At 47.0% G+C, this 22,112-nt stretch overlaps 1 protein-coding gene across 1 annotated transcript in view; it reads right to left on the bottom strand.

The window, feature by feature from the left end:
• Nucleotides 1–8,532, bottom strand: part of CAPN8 (calpain 8) — a 70,172-nt gene extending 61,640 nt beyond the window's left edge. Inside the window, exon 1 of the mRNA XM_043924368.1 lies at nucleotides 8,243–8,532. Coding sequence (XP_043780303.1) covers nucleotides 8,243–8,479 — 237 coding nt within the window. The 5' untranslated portion in view covers nucleotides 8,480–8,532. The remainder of the gene's footprint in view (nucleotides 1–8,242) is intronic.
• Between the last annotated feature and the right edge of the window lie 13,580 nt (nucleotides 8,533–22,112).

The following is a 22,112-nucleotide window of genomic DNA, read 5'->3' on the forward strand; positions in this document are numbered from 1 at the left end:
CATGGCAACCCACTCCAACAGAGGAGCCTAGTAGGCTACAGTCCATCGTGTTGCAAAGAGTTGGACATGACTGAAGTGACTTAGCAGATGTGAGGACTGGTTCCCAAAGGAGAGGTGGGTCTGCCTCACCACCAGGCACACTCTTAGGGAACAAGGGTGGGACCTCAAGGGACAAAAAGGAAACCAGCCCAGTTTTGCTGTATCAGGGACTGTCTGACCAACAAAGAATGGGACATATTTCCATCTTACTCCATGAGTGACTGCATGCTAAGTCATTTCAGTCATGTCCGACTACTTGTGACCCCACAGACTGTAGCCCACCAGCCTCTCCTGTCCATGGGATTCTCCAGGCAAGCATACTGGAATGGGTTGCCAGGCCCTCCTCCAGGGGATCTTCCAACCCAGGGATTGAACCCTAGTCTCTTATGTCTCCTGAATTGGCAAGCAGGTTCTTTACCACTAGCGCCACCTGGGAAGCCCATCTTACTCCATAGAGATAAAGAAATGGTGGATCAAAAAGGAAAGGAGAAGCAAGAGAATGATGGGCTGAAGGCAGACAGAGAGAGTGGGTGTGCAGCCATGAGCTGGGATTCTGAGGTTCCGGGACCATGCGGGGTGGAGGCTTCTGAGTGGCAGCCCTAACACCCTTGTATAAACCTCCTGCCCAAATGGGCAGAGATAGCACCTTTGGGCTGGCTTTTTTTCTTCCAAATATTAAAAAAAAAAAAAAATCACTAACTTGTTTTTCATTTAAATAGTGTGTGCCCATGGGTTAAAATATATATATAACAGCAAATAATGCTATAAAAACAAAAAAATTCCTTTCACTTTAGATTCCTTGCTGTTAACATTTCTTGTATACCCTTCCAGAAACTTGTGATGTAAAAGCATATTTACATATATATAGCTTCCCTGGTGGCTCAGATAGTAAAGACTCTACCTGTAATGCAGGAGACCCAGATTCTATCCCTGGATTGGGAAGATCCTCTGGAGAAGAGAATGGCTACCCACTCCAGTATTCTTGCCTGGAGAATTCCATAGACAGGGGAACCTGGTGGGCTACAGTCCATGGCATCACAAAGAGTCGGACATGACTGAGTGACTAACACCTTATATATATACATTTTCTATCTTGTATATCTTTGCTCAGCACATAGAGAGCTTTATCATTTCATAATAAGCACCATGAGTTATTTAGCCAGCCTTCCAATGATGGAGCTTAGTTCTGCTTATTTGTTTCAACCTCTAGTGGCAACTTTTTGTTTTTTTAATTTGTCCACACCAGGTCTTAGTTGCAGCATGTAGGATCTAGTTCCCTGACCAGGGGTTAAACCTGAGGCTGGTGCATTGGGAGCGCGGCATCTTAACCACTGGATCACCAATTGTCCCTCCAGTGGCAATTTACAGACAAAAAGTGACATGAGCCAAACTAGGGGTTCTAAAAGTGGACAGCAGCAAATTCTAATCCCAGGTGATCAAGAAGATCCCAGAGTCCAGACATCGTCTCTTGGTGGGCAGAAGGTAGAGAGATTTGAAATTTTACTTAATAAAAATGGAGAGACAAAAAGAAATGTTGAATGTAATTAAAAAAAAAAAAAGGAAGGGCTGAGAGCACGCTGAACAGAGGTTTGGCAGAATCTCTCTCCTTAAAAACCTTCTTTAAAGAGTCTCCAGCTCCTCGTCTCCCATCCACCCGTCAGCCTCCTGGAGCCTGGCTCCGATCTCCCAGGGCTCCACGAAACTCCTCTCACCAGCACTCACAGAATGAGCTTCGCCATCCTCCATCTCACTGCTCTTTACACTTGATACTGTTGCCTGTTCCCACCTTCTGAAACCCTCCTCTCTTGGCATCTGAATTCTCACTCACTCTTGACTTTCTCACCTCTCTACTCCTTGTCAAGTCTCCTTCGAGACTTCCTCTGCTCTGCTCATCCTCAAGACCAGGAACTCCTGAGCTGAGTCCTCAGTCCTGGGCATGACCCCATCTCGTAGAGCAATAACATGCCCGAAGCCTTCTCCCTGGGTGACGCCATCCAGACCTGTGGCTTCAGTTACTAAGTACAGAGTATGCTGATGTTCCCAAATCACTCCCCCAAGCTGTACATCCAATTACCCATGTCACACTGTCTATATAGTAGACGCACACTAGACTCATACCTAATAGGTCTACCAAGCTCAGCTAAAATGTTAAGTTTGGCTTGGAAAACAGAGTGGTTTGCAAAGGCTGGAGACAACAGAAAGTGTTATAACCAGAGTGGTGCTAAAAGGTTCCTGTGTGTGCCTGTTAAGTCACTTTAGTCGTGTCCAACTCTTTGCACCTCTATGGATCGTAGCCTGCTAGGTTCCTCTGGGGCAGGGATTCTCCAGGCAAGAATACTGGAGTGGTTTGCCGTGCCCTCCTCCAGGGAATTTTCCCAACCCAGGGATCGAATGCACCTTTTCTTGTGGTTCCTGCATTGGCTGATGGGTTCTTTACCACTAGAGCACCTGGGAAGCCCAAGAAGGTTCCTAGGCAATGGAATGCTCATTTGATTACATGTTATTCATTAGCATAACTCAAAATGTACACCACCACCCCCCAAGAGAAAGCAACCAGGAAATCCCTGACTTATATGTTGTATGAATCTCTCAGGGGCCACAGAATGTCCTCAGCCTTGCAAGGAGATCATATCTCAGCATTATGCCTGAAGAATATTCCCAAAGTCTTCTCTCCATTGCTAACTTTCTATCAGAACTCAGATCATATCAGAGATACAAAGTAACTTGGCAGTCAAAGACATTTAAAAGAGGCAGGCCCCTGCAAAGAGGCAGGCTCCCAACTCCCTACACTTGGGACAATATATTTTCTTCCTTTAAGAACAAACATGTCTTTTCAGCAATAATGTCTACAATTTCTCAGGTAATCAGAACACACCGCAAACTCAATTACTCAAGCCTCCTATCAGCCTCTGATGAAGTTACAAGAGAAACAATGGTATCAGTAAGAAATTCAAGGCAGGAAGTGATTTAAATCACATTCTCAGTGACTTCACAACTTGGAAACGCTGCTCCCCAGGATATTAGTCCATGTCTGAGAGTCTATGTTTGGCATGTCAGGAGCCCTGGCTGTGCACTTTTGGGAAACCCAATGATGCGGTCATGTTCATCATCATCACCATTGATTATGCCCATGGGACTCAGCCCAGCACTCCTGTCCCTCTAGGGTCTGGCCCCATTTGACGTTTCCAGGCTTGCTCTCTGCTTCCCACAGTGCTCTCCTCTGACTACAGGCACTGCCGTCCTCTGAACAAGCTCTGAACGCACATCCACGGCCCTGTGCCTCTGCTCACACCATGCCTGCTCGGTCTTGATCATGACCCTCTTCTTTCACCAGCACCCCCACCCCCACCTCAGATGTCTGCAGTAATTAACCAGCCCCGATTCCACAGTCAATTTAACTGTTTCTGCCCTTGAACTCCCGTATATTGTGTCCATATTTATATTTCACTCTTTGGACATTTTGTCTTACGATAATAGCTAGAGACAGCTCATAGAATTGAGCATCTGTTACATGCCAGGCACTGGGCTAAATTCATCCTCTTACTCAAACTTCCCAATAACCCAATAAGGTAAGTCATATTATTATTATTTTGTGGTTTTTTTGCCATATTACATGGCATGTGGGATGTGGAATCTTAGCTCCCTGACTAAGGAGTGAACCCACATCCCTTGCAGTGGAAGCACACTGGACTGCCAAAGATGTCCCATGTTATTCCCATTTTATAGATGAAGGAAACTGAGTCCTGGGGAGGTCAGTAACTTAGCCACACAGCTAATAAACGGAAGAGAGGAAACCAGAATCCTGATCCACCTGACACCCAAACCCAAGCTTTTGGCCATTCTGCTGCCAGTCCGCTCTCTGACTATCTCCCCAGCTAGCAAAACTTCACAGAGGCGCCACGCTAGCATCTATACATGACCAGCTCTCAATAAATCAAGGTGGAGTTGAAAAATTCCCAAATTCATTCACTTAAGCGGCAGCAGCTGGATAGAGTGGAAGCCCCATGCTGAGGCCTCGCCCCCTCATGCTTATCCGAACCTCCCAAAGGTCAACCCAGCAGGTTTCTCTTAACTGGAGGTGGCTGTCCCATGAGTCTTTACCATGCAGCTGACATTGTCTCACACCTCTCTCTCTCTCTCTCTCTGGTTTTCTCCTTGGGATCAATAAACTGCTTAATTACAGAGAGAAAAAAAAAAAGGACACAGAAGAAAATCATTGACTAGGCTGCACTGGGGCCTGCACACATTGAGCATCCCTCAAACCACAGAGGCCGGCTGGGCATCAACCCAGAGCCACGGGGAAGCTGCAAGATGAGAAGCCGCTTCTAGGAGTACTCCTTGGTCTCACAGGCAGACACGTCATCTGTGATAGGGCTGTGGTCCGTGTCCAACACTCATAGCGGAAGTGTTGTCTTAGGATCATGAATAGCTAAAAGTTTCTCCTGAGAACCCAAGCTTGACCATGAGCTCTTCAGTCTGGGCAAACTTGTCCTCCAACCCTTCAAGAGCCCAACCAAACCTTTCACTCAGGACTTAAAATAGTCAGAAACACCCAGCAGGGGCAGGATGTCAAATTTTATGATTTCAGAAAACATCTAAGTATCAAGCTTTATGTATGATTGAGAGGGGAAAAAACAAATATCCATATAAATTTAGCCCATCTCATCACCTTTCCAGATAAGGCAATGGAAACCCACTCCAGTACTGTTGCCTGGAAAATCCCATGGACGGAGGAGCCTGGTGGGCTGCAGTCCACGGGGTCACCAAGAGTCGGACTGAGTGACTTCACTTTCACTTTTCACTTTCATGCATTAGAGAAGGAAATGGCAACCCACTCCAGTGTTCTTGCCCAGAGAATCCCAGGGACGGGAGAGCCTGGTGGGCTACTGTAGACGGGCAGAGTCAGACACAACTGAAGCAACTTAGCAGCAGCAGCAGCAGCGCCCTTCTCCCAAAGGAAGTAAAAAATTAACATCTTTGTGGGAATGAGGGTTCTAAGAGCCACACCCGGGCAGCTGGCTTCAGGTGCCTAAAACCAGGAGCTAAAGGGCCATCGTCAAAAGCGGCAAGTAAAACAAAAAAAAGACAACTCACTGAAAACTGGGCACTTGAACAGGTCTTTCTCCAAAGACGATTTATGAAACGATCAACAAGCACATGAGCGCTTCCCTGGTGTCTCAGTGGTGGAGAATCCACCAATCCCTGGTCTGGAAAGATCCCACAGAGTGAGGAGCAGAGGAGGCCGCCTGCCACAACTACCGAGCCTGTGCTCTAGAGCCCGGGAACTGCCACTACCAGATGGGCCCTAGGGCCCACGCTCTGCAGCAAGAGGAGACCCCACAGTGAGAAGCCCGGCACCGCAACCAGAGAGGAGCCCCCACTCCCCCAAACCTAGAGAAAGCCCACGCAGCAACCGAGACCCAGCATAGCCAAAAATAAATAAAGAAAATATGGGGAAAAAACAGGAAAAGAGGCTTAACATCACTAATCATTAGGGAAATGCAAATCAAAACCACGATGAGACCACACTTCACACTCCCTGGTATGGCCACCACCACAAAACAGGAAGTAACCGGTGAGGGTGAGGATGCAGATGTGGAAAAACTGGAAGCCTGTACACTGCTGGTGGGAACATAAAATGGTGCACTGGCTATGGAAAACAATATAATTAGTCCTCAAAAGTCGAAAATAAATTACCATATATGATTCTATTTCTGGATCCAGACCCAAGATGAATGAAAGCAGAGATCTCAAAGAGCTATTTGTCCACCCATATCCACAATGGCCAAGAGATGCAAACAACCCAAGTGTCTACTGATGGATGAATGGATAAATAAAATGTGAAATATTCATACAGTGAAATACTATTCGATCTTAAAAAGAAAACGCCGTCACATGCCACAACATAGATGCATCTTGAGGACATTACGCTAAGTGAAATCAGCCAGTCATAAAAGGACAAACATTGCATGATTTCACTTAAATAGGAGGTACCCAGAATAGTCAAACTCATAGAGACAGAAGTGGAAGGGAAGCAGGGACGTAGAGTTATTGTTTAAGGAGTACAGAGTTTCAGGTTTGCAAGCTGTAAAAGTTCTGGGGACGGTTGGTGACAATAGTTGCCCAGTAATGTCAATGCTCCTATTGTTGCTGAACTATACACTTAAAATGGCTAAGATGGTAAATTTCATGTTGTGTGTATTTTACCACAATCTAAGAAAAAGGGAAGATGGAAGAAAGAGGGAGTGGGGAGGGGAAGAAGAGAGGGGAGGGAGGGAAGAAGGCAAATGAACTCATTGGTGCACCTCATTTCTGGACACCCCAGCCTTCTTGCGGGCCCCTGAGAGACCTCAAGGAAGAAGGAAATGAAGCATTTGGGAACAGGCTGATTTCCCCAGATCCTGAGGCACATCTCTGTTTACAGAATCAGGGTCATTACCAACTCAGGAGCCTATTCAAAAATCTGTAAGATCGTAGAGGATAAAGCTGGGTCCTATAACATGCCATGTGATGTTGAGCACAACCTAGCCAAAAGCAGCCATGTGAGAATCCTTATTGATGACTGGGAATGGAGAGGGTAAATTCTGACAAGCTTTTATTCACTCATCTGAAAACTCTCAATAATGGGAGTACTTAGGTTTCACGTTAACCAGGTTCTACTTACTACCTCGTCATCTGGATTTTATAGCATTTTGCTGACAGGCACAAATCAGCACTTCCTTCTGAAATTACCGAATTTATGTGGATAGTGAGACCAGGTGAAGACACAGTCTAGGGGAAAACGTGGCTGAGGAGGTGAGGGCTCTAAGAATTTCAAATGAAGGAGGGACTTCCCTGGTGGTCCAGTGGCTAAGACTCTGTGCTCCCAATGCAGGGGGCCCAGGTTCCATCCCTGCTAGGGGAAGAAGATCCCATATGCTGCAACTAAGCGTATACATGCCACAACTAAGCCCTGGCACACACAAATAAATATATATATATATAGCTTCCCTGGTGGCTCAGATGGTAAAGAATCTGCCTGCAATGCAGGAGACCTGGGTTCGATCCCTGGGTTCGATCCCTGGGTTGGGAAGATCCCCTGGAGGAGAGCATGGCAACCCACTCCAGTATTCTTGCCTGGAGAATCCCCAGGGACAGAGGAGCTTGGCAGGCTATAGTCCATGGGGTCACAAAGAGTAGGACACGAATGAGCAACTAAGCACACTATATATATATAAAGGAGCTTGAAACAAAGGAGAAAAACTCGGCAAAGGCTAATGATACCTGACTTTGGTCACCAAGTGAAGCTTTCTCCCCTCCCACCTTATCCACCTTGCCTCCCCAGGCTCCCTGGGATCCTTCATTCCACTCGAATGCATCCTCTTCCCTTAAGTCTTTCCATCATTCAGTCTTAACATCCCAGGGTCCCACACCCATGGTTTATGTCTCCGTTAGCATTTCCTTCATCCTGTCCAGGATGTCAGTCCTTTATTCACTTGTCTGCCTCCCCACAACCTCCATCAGAGCTGAGGCCACAGCTGATCCCTCGGTTTCTCCCCAACCACCTTCCCAAGCAGGGCAGAGCCAACACCTGGCCCAAAACAGGCCTAAAAAAAAAAAAAAAACAAAAAAAAAAACTGTTGAAATGAAACATGGCTGTCAATTCCTGACATTAGACTATAAACCCAACCTGGATTTTGCCAACATCGCAAAGTACCCAGAGAGGTTCCAGAGAGGGGTGGAAAATGGCCATGGAGGGCTGGAGGGAGGCCAGGCCACGGAGTTATGCTCAGAGGCGGTGCTCAGTTGCTCAGTCACGTCCAGCTCTGCAACCCCACGGACTATAGCCCGCCAGGCTCCTCTGCCCATGGGATTTTCCAGGCAAGAATACTGGAGTGGGTTGCCACTTCCTTCTCCAGGGGAGGTAACTGTTTTGTAAAACTGATAGGATGAAAACAAAAAGGGAAGAGATAGCTGGAGGTAAAGGGTGGTTCTGATCCCAGGATTCCAATCTAACTTGTCTGGTTCCAAAACCTCTGCATGCTCTTCCCTCTATACTTTATCGTCTCTGAAAAGAATTTTTTAAGTGGGAGTGCCAGGGTGGCGGTTGTCTGAAATATGGGCTCCAGGAACACACGGGCAAGAACTATAATGTCTCCCTCAACTACTGCCCAGAAGTGAGGAGCCTCCATCCTGACTCTCAGCAGCAAGCCCATCTCCTTACCGTGGGCCGCTTCCAGACAACGCCTTGAGTCTGGGGGGAGCAAGGTCCGAGATCCTTGTAGCCCAAAGCTGACGGGCATGCTGGGAACTCTGGGTCCTTAAACAGGACCCCGGAGTCCAAGCACTGCCGCCTCAAGGCCTCGAAGTCCTGGCCCAAGTACTTCACGGCGTTCTGGCTGGAGCCAAGGCCTTCGGCGGCCGCGCGCTGCCTGGCTACTCGGGCCGCCAGGGCTGCCATGGCTGAGGGCTCGGTGGTGTAGACAGAGGGCAGGGATGCTCCGTGCTCTCGGAGACCTGCCCCGCTGGGAGGGAAGCTATAAGGCATCCTGAAGCAGGGGAGGGGAGGGTGGAGCAGGTAAACATTTCACCTGAGGGCCCCGCCCCAGCGGCCGCCCCTCCAGAGAGCAGTGAGTCAGGGCCAGGAGCAAATATGTACCCAGGGTGCAGGTAAAGCTGCCCTGCCTGCCCCTTCTGCCTTTCAGCAGACAGTCTGGAGGCTGGGAACCTTCCAGGGCCCCTCCCAGGCCATTAGCCTAAGACATTCTTGAGGATCACAGTCACCCATCCCCATCTCTTTGCAAGACCTGCTTACCCGTCATTGGCACCATCAAGAGATGAGAAGGCCTGTAGGGTAGCATAAGGCCAGTATTTACCAAAGAATTGGTTCTCAGCAGAAGGGAAAGGGGTTGGAGGGGTCACCCTTCTTTCCAGAAAAGTTTGGCTACATATTTTCTAGAAAGATAGACATATCAGAGAAGGGTGAGTCATGGACAGCATCAGAGTAACCCCAAGAAAAACGGGCCCCACCTATGAGAGAAGGGTTTGGCCTTTTCCTGGGCATCCATCCCAACTCCACCAGTAATTAGCCCTGTCACCTGGGACAAGTCATTTAACCTCTCATCCCCTTAATTTTCTCACCTGTAAAATGGAAGGTAATAGTAGGATCTACCCTATATAGGGTTGTTTGGAAGGGTGATGAGATAGGACATAGAATTTGCTTAGAAGAGTACATAAGAAGCACTCAGTAAATAATCAGTCATCATTATTCCTGGGAACCAGGACCAGAAAGAGAAGGCCTGAGGATCAGGGGTTGTGGGTTCTGTGGATAGCCTCTAAAAGCCATCCTTGCCACAAAAAGCAAGGAGATGGGTTTTCCCACAGAGCCTTAAGAAAGGTGCAGAGCCTGCTGACAAATTGATTTCTGCCCAGTGAAAGCTGTCAGTCTTCTAACCTATGTAACTATGTGCTGTGGTTAGTCACTCAGTCATGTCCGACTCTTGCAACCCCATAGACTATAGCCTGCCAGGCTCCTCTGTCCATGGAGTTCTCCAGGCAAGAATACTGGAGTGGGTTGCCATTTCCTTCTCCAGTGTAGCTATAGAAACCAAATTTGTGTTGTTTTAAAGCCCCTACATTTGTCATAATTGGTTATGGCAGAAATAGAAAATTAATGCAGGAAAGAAAACGTAATATGAAGAGTGATTACATACAGGGGAGGAAGGAAATAGGGAGGGGTAGTCCAGGATAGAAATTAGACTTATTTTATAGGTTTGACTTGGAACGTGTAAATATTTAATCCTAAAATAAAATGGGATGAACGTATTGGTAGCACACCATTTAGAAGTTCAAAGTGGCTAAAAAAGTTATTTGGTTACAACCTGCAATACAACATATCTTGGAAGAAAAACTTACGAAACACAAGAAAAAATCTTACACTATTTTCACTAATCATATGGTTGGTAGTAAAATTTTTGTCATTCTTTTGAAATTATTGTGTGCATATTATGGGAGAAAGCAAATGAGAAGTATTTGATATTCTAATTCTATAATTCAGTGTCGTTAGAACTCAAATTCTGGGCATGGGGTAAGGGAGATTCATACTTAAGGTCCAAAAGATTAAATAAAAATTCCACCAGTCCTCAATTTGGATAGGAAGTATCATCTTAAAAAAGAGAGAGTTGTGGGTTCTAATCTCAGTAGAGAAATGGGCTCTGGGACCTTGCACTGATCGTTTTTCTCAGGGCTCCAATTTCCGAGGCCTGGTCTACCCTAAGGATGGAAACATCAGTGATTTTCGAAATTTGGGAGTGGGGAGAAACTGAAAAATGATCTCCCAAAGATATCTAGTCCTAATCTCTAGAACCTGTGAATAGTATATAACTTATGTGGAAAAAGGATTTTTGCAGAAGTGATTAAGTTAAGGATTTTAAAATGAGGAGACGATCATAACCTTGAGTGTAATTACAAGTATCCTCATAAGACAGAGGTTGAGGGAGATTTAACAACAGACAGAAGAGGAGAAGGTACCCACAGAGGCAGAGAGACTAGGGTGATGCTGTCTCAGGCCAAGTGCCAGCAGCCACCAGAAACGGGCAGAGGCCATAAATGAATCCTCCCCGAGAGTCTTCAGAAGGGCTGTGGCCTTGCCACCATCTTGGTTTCAGCCCCATGGAACTGATTTTAGACGTCTGGCCTCCAAAACTGAGAGAGACCATATTCCTGCTGTTTTAAGCCACGAAGTTTGTTAACTGGTTATAGCAGCCACAGGAAGCAAATCCGGGGTGTGTGAGACTCCCATGAAACACTTGCTTAAAATGCTGATTCCTGGGACTTCCCTGGCAGTCCGGGAGTTAAAAATCCACCTTCCACTGCAGGGGGTATAAGTTTGATCCCTGGTCAGGGAACTAAGATCCCACCCGATGGCGCAACCTAATAGATAAAATTTTTTTCAAGTTTTTTAAAAAATAAAATGCTGACTCCTGCCTTTGCTCCCCACTCCCTCCAAAGTTCTAATTCAGTGGGTGTGGGGTAGGACCCAGGAGTCTGCAGTTTTTATACTGTTATCACAGAGATGATGCCAAATGCAGGGGTCCACGGTCCACACTCTGAGAAGCTCTGAACCAGCTGAACTCCGAGGTTCCCACCTTCTAAGTCAGCCACTGTCTGTGTGTAGAGCAGCTCACCAGGCAGGTGGGTCTGGGCAAAGAGGAAGAAGTGTCTGCTCCCCAGGCATCCAGCATAAGACATGGTTTCAGGTTTCACCAGAAATTCAAGGCCAAAAAATGACCCTCAGAGGTTCAAGCTAGCATCACAAAGACTTGGCTAGGCCCTCGTCTCTCTGGGGGTCCCACCTGCATTTCCTCAACCGCACCTTGATTCACCGTCTGCCCCAATAGCAAGCTCATCCAAAGTTCAAGATTAACTTTTCCCTTGTGGCTCAGCTGGTAAAGAATCTGCCTGCAATGCAGGAGACCTGGGTCTAATCCCTGGGTTGGGAAGATTCCCTGGAGAATCTTCCATGGCCCAAGGGGTCGCAAAGAATCAGACACAACTGAGTAACCTTCACTTCACTAACGTTGCTCCTGGTCTCACTTGGGTGGCCCCATCCTCCTTTAAAACCAGAGCCGTAATTCCTCTATTCAGTCAATACAGAATCCTCTCAAGCACATGGGATTCCAGGGGAAATCTAGGAACTCTGCAAAAGGCAAGGAAATACTTATTTTTACTTTTGAATCTGAAAGTGAAAGTGGAAATCGCTCAGTTATGTCTGACTCTTTATAATCCTATGGGCTACACAGTCCATGGAATTCTCCAGGCCAGAATTCTGGAGTGGGTAGCCTTTCCCTTCTCCAAGGGATCTTCCCGACCCAGGAATCAAACCAGGGTCTCCTGCATTGCAGGCAGATTCTTTACCAACTGAGCTATCAGGGAAACCCCATTTTTTAATCTACTGTCTAATTATCTGAAGCTTGTGACTGACGTCCATGGCCAATCTTACTCTACTCAGAGCAGTCATTTCAAACACAAATCCAACCATGTCTCTTCCAAACCTAAAGCCCCCTCAATGACTGCCCATCACTCAGGAGAACAAGTCTGCCCATCGCTCAGCAGCCTGGCCCTTTGCTCCCTCTCTGCCCCCTGTCCCCAACCCCCTGCCTCTCTGCTCTCCACTCCCTGACCTCTTTCAGGCCCTGGAATGCCCTGCTCTGTCCCATTGAAGGCTCTGAACCTGCTAAGCCCTCCCCCCAAAATCCCTCTCCTCACCCCCACCCCTACTCAGCCTTCCGATGCCCAGTGCCCCAGGGAAGTCTTCCTGGACCCCCTACACAGAGACATCCACCTCCTATAGGCTCTCGCAGCAGCCAGCGGTACCCTGCCTGGCAACCAAGCAGGGTGAATTTGATGAATGCCCCCTCCACCCCAGCAGGCTCTGATCTCCACAAGGACAACTGTCTGTGTTTGTTTTGCTCATCACTGTGTCACTGGAGCCTGGAAAGCTCCTGGAGCATAGTAGGGACTGAATAAATATTTGCTGAATGAATAAACACCCACGGCTATAAGATGCCCAGTGACTGGAGAGGTACATACCAGGGATAGTGGACCCAGTACCTTCAGGCAGAGAGCTCATGGGATTGTTCTCCCTGCCTGTTTCTCTCCAAGCCTCCCTGAAACACTACCCGTAGATGGACTGAAATAAACAAGCCTCCCTCCATCTAATGGCAGCGTGAGTGCAGCTGGTAACCTCCGTTATCCATAAGTGGCTCCTTTGGGGTTAGCAATCTCCTCCCCACCCCACCTGCCTAAATCACCTCCAGACACTGCACGAACAAACCCGTCTTCATTTTAGGCACACAGGTCTCTACCGCTGTGAACAGAGCCCTCATTTCCCAAGTCAGGAGGCGTCTCTGCTCACCAGCCCCACCTGAGCTGACAACCAGCATCTCCCTGTTACCCAACCCGCTGGCCCTGTCAACCTGGACAGACGTCTCCCCAGCCTCACACCCCAGACACCGCGGCAAGTGCTGCTGCCAGTTCCACCCAGGAAGCCCAAGTTCCACTGACGAGGCCCCGCAGAAACCCACCAGGCGGCACCGACTAGTAAGAACTTCTTGGCGAACAGCGCTGGTGAATGCAGCTCAGGCAGAGGCTGTTTTATCCAGCGGCTCCTCTCAGCCAGAAGGAGAGGCTGCCTTGAAGCAGCAAGAAAGACAAATCACCCCAAAGCCCAAGTGTGCTTCTCAGACGAAGTTTGCAAAGCTTGTTGTCATGCGGAACCCAATCTTCAGTCTCCCTCCTGGGCCTTCCCATTTCAGATTTCTAAGGCAAGCAGGGGGTGAATCTAATGTCAAGAGGATTACAGAGTTCTCATACACTGCTGGTGGGAATGGAAAATGTACAGACACTTTGGACACCAGTCTAGCAGTCCCTCAAAATGCTAAACACAGAGTGACAGAGTAATTCCTAGGAACATTCCACTCCAGAGAATTGAAAGAGAATTGAAAAGAGAATTGAGTCCTGTGGACTCAAGTCCACAGGAAAACTTGTACTCCAATGCTCATAACACGTTATTCACAATAGCCAAAAAGTGGAAACAGCCCAGTGTCTATCAACGGATGAATAGACAAAATGTAGTATCGCCGTGCAACTGAATATCATTCAGCCATAAAAGGGAATGAAAAAACGGACACACACTACAACACGGCTGACCCTTGAAAATACCATGCTCAGTGAAAGAAGGGGTGGACCAGCAAGCCGAGCTGGGAAACCAGTGGACACTACCTCCTTGTGGCCAATTTAGACCCTGCAGACCCAGTGTGACCACAAAAGACCACACAGGGTATGGTTCTAGCTATAGGAAATAGCCAGACTAGCCAAGTCCACAGAAAGAGTAGATTATTGGTTGCCAGGAACTGAGCAGAGAGGAAAACTGGGATGGACTACAAACAGGTATTCGGTTTCTTTTTAGGATGATGGAAATTTTCTGGAATTAGGCAGCAGTGATGGTTACACAACATAGTGACTGTAATGGAAGCCACAGAATTGTGTACTTTAAAATAATGACTTGTCTAATATGTGAATTATTTCACAATAGAATTTTTAAAATAGAAGAAAATAATATTGCAAAGAAGATGGTTTGATGTGACCTCTGCATTCATTTGTGATCTCTAAGGGAAAAGATGGGTTTCTGGTCTGCCCAGGACAGCAAGAATCCCATCATACCAAAGAGTGCCAGAGCTGAAAGACTGAACCCTAAAACAGCCCTGAGAATACAGAAGTGCCCAGGTATATGGGTTCACATACCATCCCAGGCCCTCCTCGCTGGCAGGAAGCGGCAGACCCAGTCAAGCCAAGCTGAGAGACCAGCTGAGACTGCCCCCCAGTGGCCAACCTAGATCTTGCAGACCCAGTATGTCTGAAGTGAAGTGAAGTGGTGTCCTACTCTGCCACCCGGTGGATTGTAGCCTACCAGGCTCCTCCGTCCATGGGATTCTCCAGGCAAGAATACTGGAGTGGGTTGCCATTTCCTTCTGCAGGGGATCTTCCCGACCCAGGGATCGAACCCTGGTCTCCTGCATTGCAGGCAGATGCTTTAACCTAATGCTCTAAAAACTTACATCTGAATAGAGGCACCACTTTCAAGCCCATGACCAATTTGAGATTCACAGCAAGTCTATGGGTAGACTATGTATTGTCAGGTTAACCCAAAGTCATTCACGTGGCAAACATGACCCGAAGCCTTCTGATTTTAAATTCCATGCTCTTTCCACAGTACAGGACCTACATTGCCTACGAGTAGAAAGCCCTGGTCTGGGCAATAGGCCACAAGGCAGGAAACCCGAGACAAAAAAGCCCACTGACCGTTCAGTCCTTCAACCCACAAGCCTTCTCCACACCAACACTTTGCTGTGCATGAGCAGACACCAAGGAGAAGGATCAAAGGACAAGCAAACACCACCCCTGCCCGCCAAGAACTTGGATGCTACAGGAGAGACAGAGCAACCCTCAAAGAAAGGAGTGGCCGATTCCGAGGGGACAGATGATAAGGAAGGCTTCATGGAGAAGATGGCATTCCAGCTGGATCCTGAAGAGTTAAGGGACTTAAAGGATGATCAGGATTTGAAAAAGGGAAGCAAGAAAATGGCATTTGAGCCTAGAGGCGCATCGAGAATAAAGGCAAGGACTATTAATGCTCCCACGTGGCACTAGTGGTAAAGAACCCACCTGCCAATGCAGGAGATGTAAGAGATACAGGTTCGATCCCTGGGTCGGGAAGATCCCCTGCAGGAAGAAATGGCAACCCACTCCAGTCTTCTTGCCTGGAGAATCCCATGGACAGAGGAGCCTTATGGGCTACAGTCCACAGGGTCGCAAAGAGTCAGACACAAATGAAGTGACTTAGCATGCATGATTAATGCTCCAAAGTGGCTGGAGTGAAGGATGAGGTGATGGACAAGATGACAGGGCATGTAGATACTTCAGACGTGGAATTTTTCTCTAGTTAAAAGCAATTAGCAACTTCCCTGGTGGTACAGAGGTTAAGAATCTTCCTGCTTATTCAGGTGACACTGGTTTGATCCCTGGTCCAGGAAGATTCCACAGGCTGCAGAGCAACTAAGCCCATGAGCCACAACTACCAAAGCCCATGCACCTAGAGCCCATGCTCCGCAACAAGAGAATCCAACACAAGGAATACCACATACCCGCATACCACAAGGAAGGGTAGCCTCCACTGGCCACAACTAGAGAAAGTCCGCACGCAGCAACAGAGACCCAGTGCAGCCAAAAACAAATAAATATTAATAAATAAAATTATATTTTAAAAAAAGATGCAGTTGCTCTAAACCAGGCAAGAACGGATGACAGTCTAAGCCAGGTAGCGTCTGCGGGACTGGGCAGGTGGTGAGATGAATTGCCAAAGTTCCCTCCTCTGCATGTCCTGGAGCAGTCAAGGTGGGGGGTGGGCAGGGGAAACTGCCAGGATACCGCTGAACACTGGCCTTGTGGAGACCCTCTCCCACCCGCACCCTAGAGCTCTGACAGTTCAGGACTCACGTTTTGAGTAACAGGGGCAATATGATTTCCTCCAAAAGGAAACAATTTCCTAGGGAAAAAAAAAGCTGGGGGAAAATGTGAGAACTGTCCTGGCCCAGTCTATTGCAGAAAACAAACCCACGGAAGGCTGGAACTGTGCATGCATTATCTAGTTTATCATGGAAGCCCCCCCAGAGTGCTGCGGGTAATTGCCAGAGCTTAGTGTTTTTGAGGTTGTTCTTTCGGAGTATCACTAGGTCACACACTCCCTTGCCCTCCATCCCCGATGCCAGGTAACCATGGATGTAGCATGTTTTCTCTGTAGCATGATCTACAGAAAACTGTAGATCAGTTTTCTCTTTCCTTATGAGGTCATTTCCTTCAGCATACAACCCTCCTTTAATTTCTCTTGTTTCTAACTTTTCTTGAATTCATATTTCTGATCCATTTTCCCCTTTCTTTTTACAACAAAATTTCATCAAAGAGGTATATACACTCACTGTGTCCAACCCTCACCTCCAAGTCTCTCTTCTAGTCAGATTTTCAGGATAAACCATTGGGTGAAAAACCTCATGACCATGATGTTGCTAAAACCAATGCTTATTTCTCAGTTTCAGTTCTCATTTTACTTAAACTATAAGTAGCAACGGTTTGCCTTGGAAACGAACAGAGATCATTCTGTCATTTTTGAGATCGCATCCAAGTACTGCATTTCGGACTCTTTTGTTAACCATGACGGCTACTCCATTTCTTCCAAGGGATTCCTGCCCACAGTAGTAGATATAATAGTCATCTGAGTTAAATTCACCCATTTCAGTCCATTTTAGTTCACTGATTCCTAGAATGTCGACATTCACTCTTGCCATCTCCTGTTTGACCACTTCCAATTTGCCTTGATTCATGGACCTAACATTCCAGGTTCCTATGCGATATTGCTCTTTACAGCATTGGACCTTGCTTCTATCACCAGTCCCATCCACAACTGGGTATTGTTTTTGCTTTGGCTCCATCCCTTCATTCTTTCTGGAGTTATTTCTCCACTGATCTCCAGTAGCATAATGGGCACCTACCGACCTGGGGAGTTCCTCTTTCAGTATCCTATCATTTCGCCTTTTCATACTGTTCATGGGGTTCTCAAGGCAAGAATACTGAAGTGGTTTGCCATTCCCTTTTCCAAAAAAGATGTCCTTTTCATTATAGGGGACTGGAATGCAAAAGTAGGAAGTCAAGAAATACCTGGAGTAACAGGCAAATTTGGCTTTGGCGCACGGAATGAAGCAGGGCAAAGGCTAATAGAGTTCTGCCAAGAGAACGCACTGGTCATAGCAAACACCCTCTTCCAACAACACAAGAGAAGACTTTACACATGGACATCACCAGATGGTCAACACTGAAATCAGATTGATTATATGCTTTGCAGCCAAAGATGGAGAAGCTCTATACAGTCAGCAAAAACAAGACTGGGAGCTGACTGTGGCTCAGATCATGAACTCCTTATTGCCAAATTCAGACTTAAATTGAAGAAAATAGGGAAAACCACTAGATCATTCAGGTATGACCTAAATCAAATCCCTTATGACTACACAGTGGAAGTGAGAAATAGATTTAAGGGACTAGATCCGATAGACAGAGTGCCTGATGAACTATGGACGGAGGTTTGTGACACTGTACAGGAGACAGGGATCAAGACCATCCCCATGGAAAAGAAATGCAAAAAGGCAAAATGGCTGTCTGAGGAGGCCTTACAAATAACTGTGGAAAGAAGAGAAGTGAAAAGCAAAGGAGAAAAAGAAAGATACTCCCATCTGAATGCAGAGTTCCAAAGGATAGCCAGGAGAGATAAGAAAGCCTTCCTCAGCAATCAATGCAAAGAAATAGAGGAAAACAACAGAATGGGAAAGACTAGAAATCTCTTCAAGAAAATTAGAGATACCGAGGGAACATTTCATGCAAAGATGGGTTCAATAAAGGACAGAAATGGTATGGACCTAACAGAAGCAGAAGATATTAATAAGAGCTGGCAAGAATACACAGAAGAACTGTACAAAAAGATCTTCATGACCCAGATAACCACAATGGTGTGATCACTCACCCAGAGCCAGACATCCTGGAATGTGAAGTCAAGTGGGCTTTAGGAAGCATCACTATGAACAAAGCTAGTGGATGTGATGGAATTCCAGTTGAGCTATTCCAAATCCTAAAAAATGATGCTGTGAAAGTGCTGCACTCAATAGGCCAGCAAATTTGGAAAACTCAACAGTGGCCAAAGGACTGGAAAAGGTCAGTTTTCATTCCAATCCCAAAGAAAGGCAATCCCAAAGAATGCTCAAACTACCGCACAATTGCACTTATCTCACACGCTAGTAAAGTAACGCTCAAAATTCTCCAAGCCAGGCTTCAGCAATACGTGAACCATGAAGTTCCAGATGTTCAAGCTGGTTTTAGAAAAGGCAGAGGAACCAGAGATCAAATTGCCAACATCCGCTGGATCATCGAAAAAGCAAGAGAGTTCAAGAAAAACATCTATTTCTGCTTTATTGACTATGCCAAAGACTTCAACTGTGTGGATCACAATACACTGTGGAAAATTCTGAAGGAGATGGGAATACCAGACCACCTGACCTGCCTCTTGAGAAACCTGTATGCAGGTCAGGAAGCAACAGTTAGAACTGGACATGAAAAAACAGACTGGTTCCAAAGAGGAAAAGGAGTACGTCAAGACTGTATATTGTCACCCTGCTTATTTAACTTATATGCAGGGTACATCATGAGAAAGGCTGGGCTGGAAGAAGCACAAGCTGGAATCAAGATTGCCGGGAGAAATATCAATAACCTCAGATATGCAGATGACACCACTCTTATGGCAGAAAGTAAAGAGAAACTAAAAAGCCTCTTGATGAAAGTGAAAGAGGAGAGTGAAAGAGTTGGCTTAAAGATCAACATTCAGAAAATGAAGATCATGACATCTGGTCCCATCACCTCATGGGAAATAGACAGGGAGACAGTGGAAACAGTGTCAGACTTTATTTGGGGGGGCTCCAAAATCACTGCAGATGGTGATTGCAGCCATGAAATTAAAAGACGCTTACTCCTTGGAAGGAAAGTTATGACCAACCTAGACAGCATATTAAAAAGCAGAGACATTACTTTGCCAACAAAGGTCCATCTAGTCAAGGCTATGGTTTTTCCAGTAGTCATGTATGCATGTGAGAGTTGGACTATAAAGAAAGCTGAGCACCAAAAAATTGATGCTTTTGAACTGTGGTGTTGGAGAAGACTCTTGAGAGTCCCTTGGACTGCAAGGAGATCCAACCAGTCCATCCTAAAGGAGATCAGTCCTGGGTGTTCATTGGAAGGACTGATGCTGAAGCTGAAACTCCAGTACTTTGGCCACCTCATGCGAAGAGTTGACTCATTGCAAAAGTCCCTGGTGCTGGGAGGGATTCGGGGCAGGAGGAGAAAGGGACGACAGAGGATGAGATGGCTGGATGGCATCACTGCCTTGACGGACATGAGTTTGAGTAAACTCCGGGAGCTGGTGATGGACAGGGAGGCCTGGCGTGCTGCAGTTCATGGGGTGGCAGAGTCGGACACGACTGAGCGACTGAACTGAACTGAACTGATAAGCAACAGTTAGACACAGATCAATGCTCTTTCCTTCCAGAAACGGAGGTGGGGGGAGAATTTCAGGAGGGATGTCTTTGAGTGGGCAAGGAAGGATCCGATCTAAAACCCAAGGGAAAAGGTTGGCCATAGCTAGGAGCATAGACAGCCCATCCTTAGTCACAGGAGAGAAGGTAGAACAGATAGGAGCGTAGGTATGACCGTGGGACCCCAGAAAGCTCTCTTCTGATTGCTTTAATTTTCACTCATGGAAGCAGGAATTAAGGACATTTAGGTGAGACTGAGAATGAGGTGGAGGTGTTGGATATCCGAAAGAGAGAAGTTATGATGGGGAATGGGAGAAGGGAAGGACAGAAACATAATAGTATGGTTGCCAGGCAGTATTCCCGGGTGGCTCAGACGGTAAAGCGTCCGTTTACAATGCGGGAGATTCGGGTTCGATCCCTGGGTCGGGAAGACTCTCTTTAGAAGGAAATGGCAACCCACTCCAGTACCCTTGCCTGGAAAATCCCATGGACGGAGGAGCCTGGTAGGCTACAGTCCATGGGGTCGCAAAGAGTCGGACACGACGGAGCGACTTCACTTTCACTTTTTCTTTCAGGCAGTATTAAGAACCCAGTGCAGTCAGTGATCATCAACAGAGTGTGAGACAAATCAGCCTGTATATTAGTTATCTACTGCTGCTAGCAATTTATCCCAGTTGTGGCCTAGAACAACAACCATTTATTATCTCACCATTTCTGTGAGTAAGGAAGTCGGGCATAACTTAGCTGGGTGGTTCTGTTCTGAGTCTTTTTTGAGGCTGCAGGTAAAATGTTGATGGGAAGCTGTAATCAACTGAGGCTTGACTGGAGTGGGAGGACACACTTCCAAGATGAATGAATAACTATCTACACATACAAATTATGTTCAGACTTTGTATCCTGCATCCTTGGATTGCCTTGGAAGCCCAGGAAGGGTAAAATTATACGAATTTCAGTACCCATGTATCCTGAGTCTTCCTTTACTCACCCGACACAGAGGACATGAGAGGCCCAGAACACGGCTTCGCTATGCTCTCAACAAAGCTACCCTTGTCTGGAAGTGAAGGGCTCCTGAGCAAGCTGAACGCACCCGCCAGCCCTGGAACTGGAACAAGCCACACCTGCGGAAGGGGTGGAGCACGCCTTCACGGTGACTGCGCATGCGTGCGTGCACTGCGCGTCGGGGCCCTGGCTGAGTCCTTGATTTCCACCACCGTCTCCTTTCAGCAATAACGTGTGCAATAGCAACTCTCATCCACTAGGCTTTACCGACGTGAACACAAAGTTTCATCACACAGTTCGTAAATAGCAGAACCAGGACTAGGCCACAGGTTTGTCTTACCTGAAAGTCTAGGCTCTTCTCTAGGGCACTATATTGACACCGTGTAAAGAGAATCACTGCAGATGGTGACTGCAGCCATGAAATTAAAAGACGCTTACTCCTTGGAAGGAAAGTTATGACCAACCTAGATAGCATATTGAAAAGCAGAGACATTACTTTGCCAACAAAGGTCCATCTAGTCAAGGCTATGGTTTTTCCAGTGGTCATGTATGCATGTGAGATTTGGACTGTGAAGAAAGCTGAGTGCCGAAAAATTGATGCTTTTGAACTGTGGTGTTGGAGAAGACTCTTGAGAGTCCCTTGGACTGCAAGGAGATCCAACCAGTCCATCCTAAAGGAGATCAGTTCTGGGTGTTCATTGGAAGGACTGATGCGGAAGCTGAAACTCCAGTACTTTGGCCACCTCATGCGAAGAGCTGACTCATTGGAAAAGACCCTGATGCTGGGAGGGATTGGGGGCAGGAGGAGAAGGGGACGACAGAGGATGAGATGGTTGGATGGCATCACAGCCTTGACGGACATGAGTTTGAGTAAACTCCGGGAGTTGGTGATGGACAGGGAGGCCTGGCATGCTGCAGTTCATGGGGTGGCAAAGAGTCGGACACGACTGAGTGACTGAACTGAACTGAACTGAAAGAGACAAATACTGGAGAAGTTGGCAGCCGACTCCAGTATTCTTGCCTGGAGAATCCCATGGACAGAGGAGCCTGGCGGGCTACAGTCCATGGGGTTGTAAAGAGTCGGACATGACTTAGCAACTAAACACACACATACACACACTCAGACAAATGATCGCTTGGAAACATGTAGAATGCACCCTGGAGTGAACTTGGTGGAGGCTGATTTCTTGTCACAGACAGACTCCTCCCACAGAGCCCCCCGACTTCCTGCTGCTAGTGGGAGGTGAGAGAGCCCAGGTTCTCCCTATAGCATGCCAGGGATGTGCCTTCTCAGATCAGCTGAGATTATAGCTAGCAGAAATTAGAGCTGCAAGCAGCAACCGTCAGTGGCAAGAAATTTTTAAAGGTGTCAGAGCCAGGGTGTTGTGACTCCAGCGGCTGGTGGTCTTT

Source organism: Cervus elaphus, chromosome 14 (assembly GCF_910594005.1).
Source record: "Cervus elaphus chromosome 14, mCerEla1.1, whole genome shotgun sequence".
Taxonomy (NCBI): Eukaryota; Metazoa; Chordata; class Mammalia; order Artiodactyla; family Cervidae; genus Cervus; species Cervus elaphus.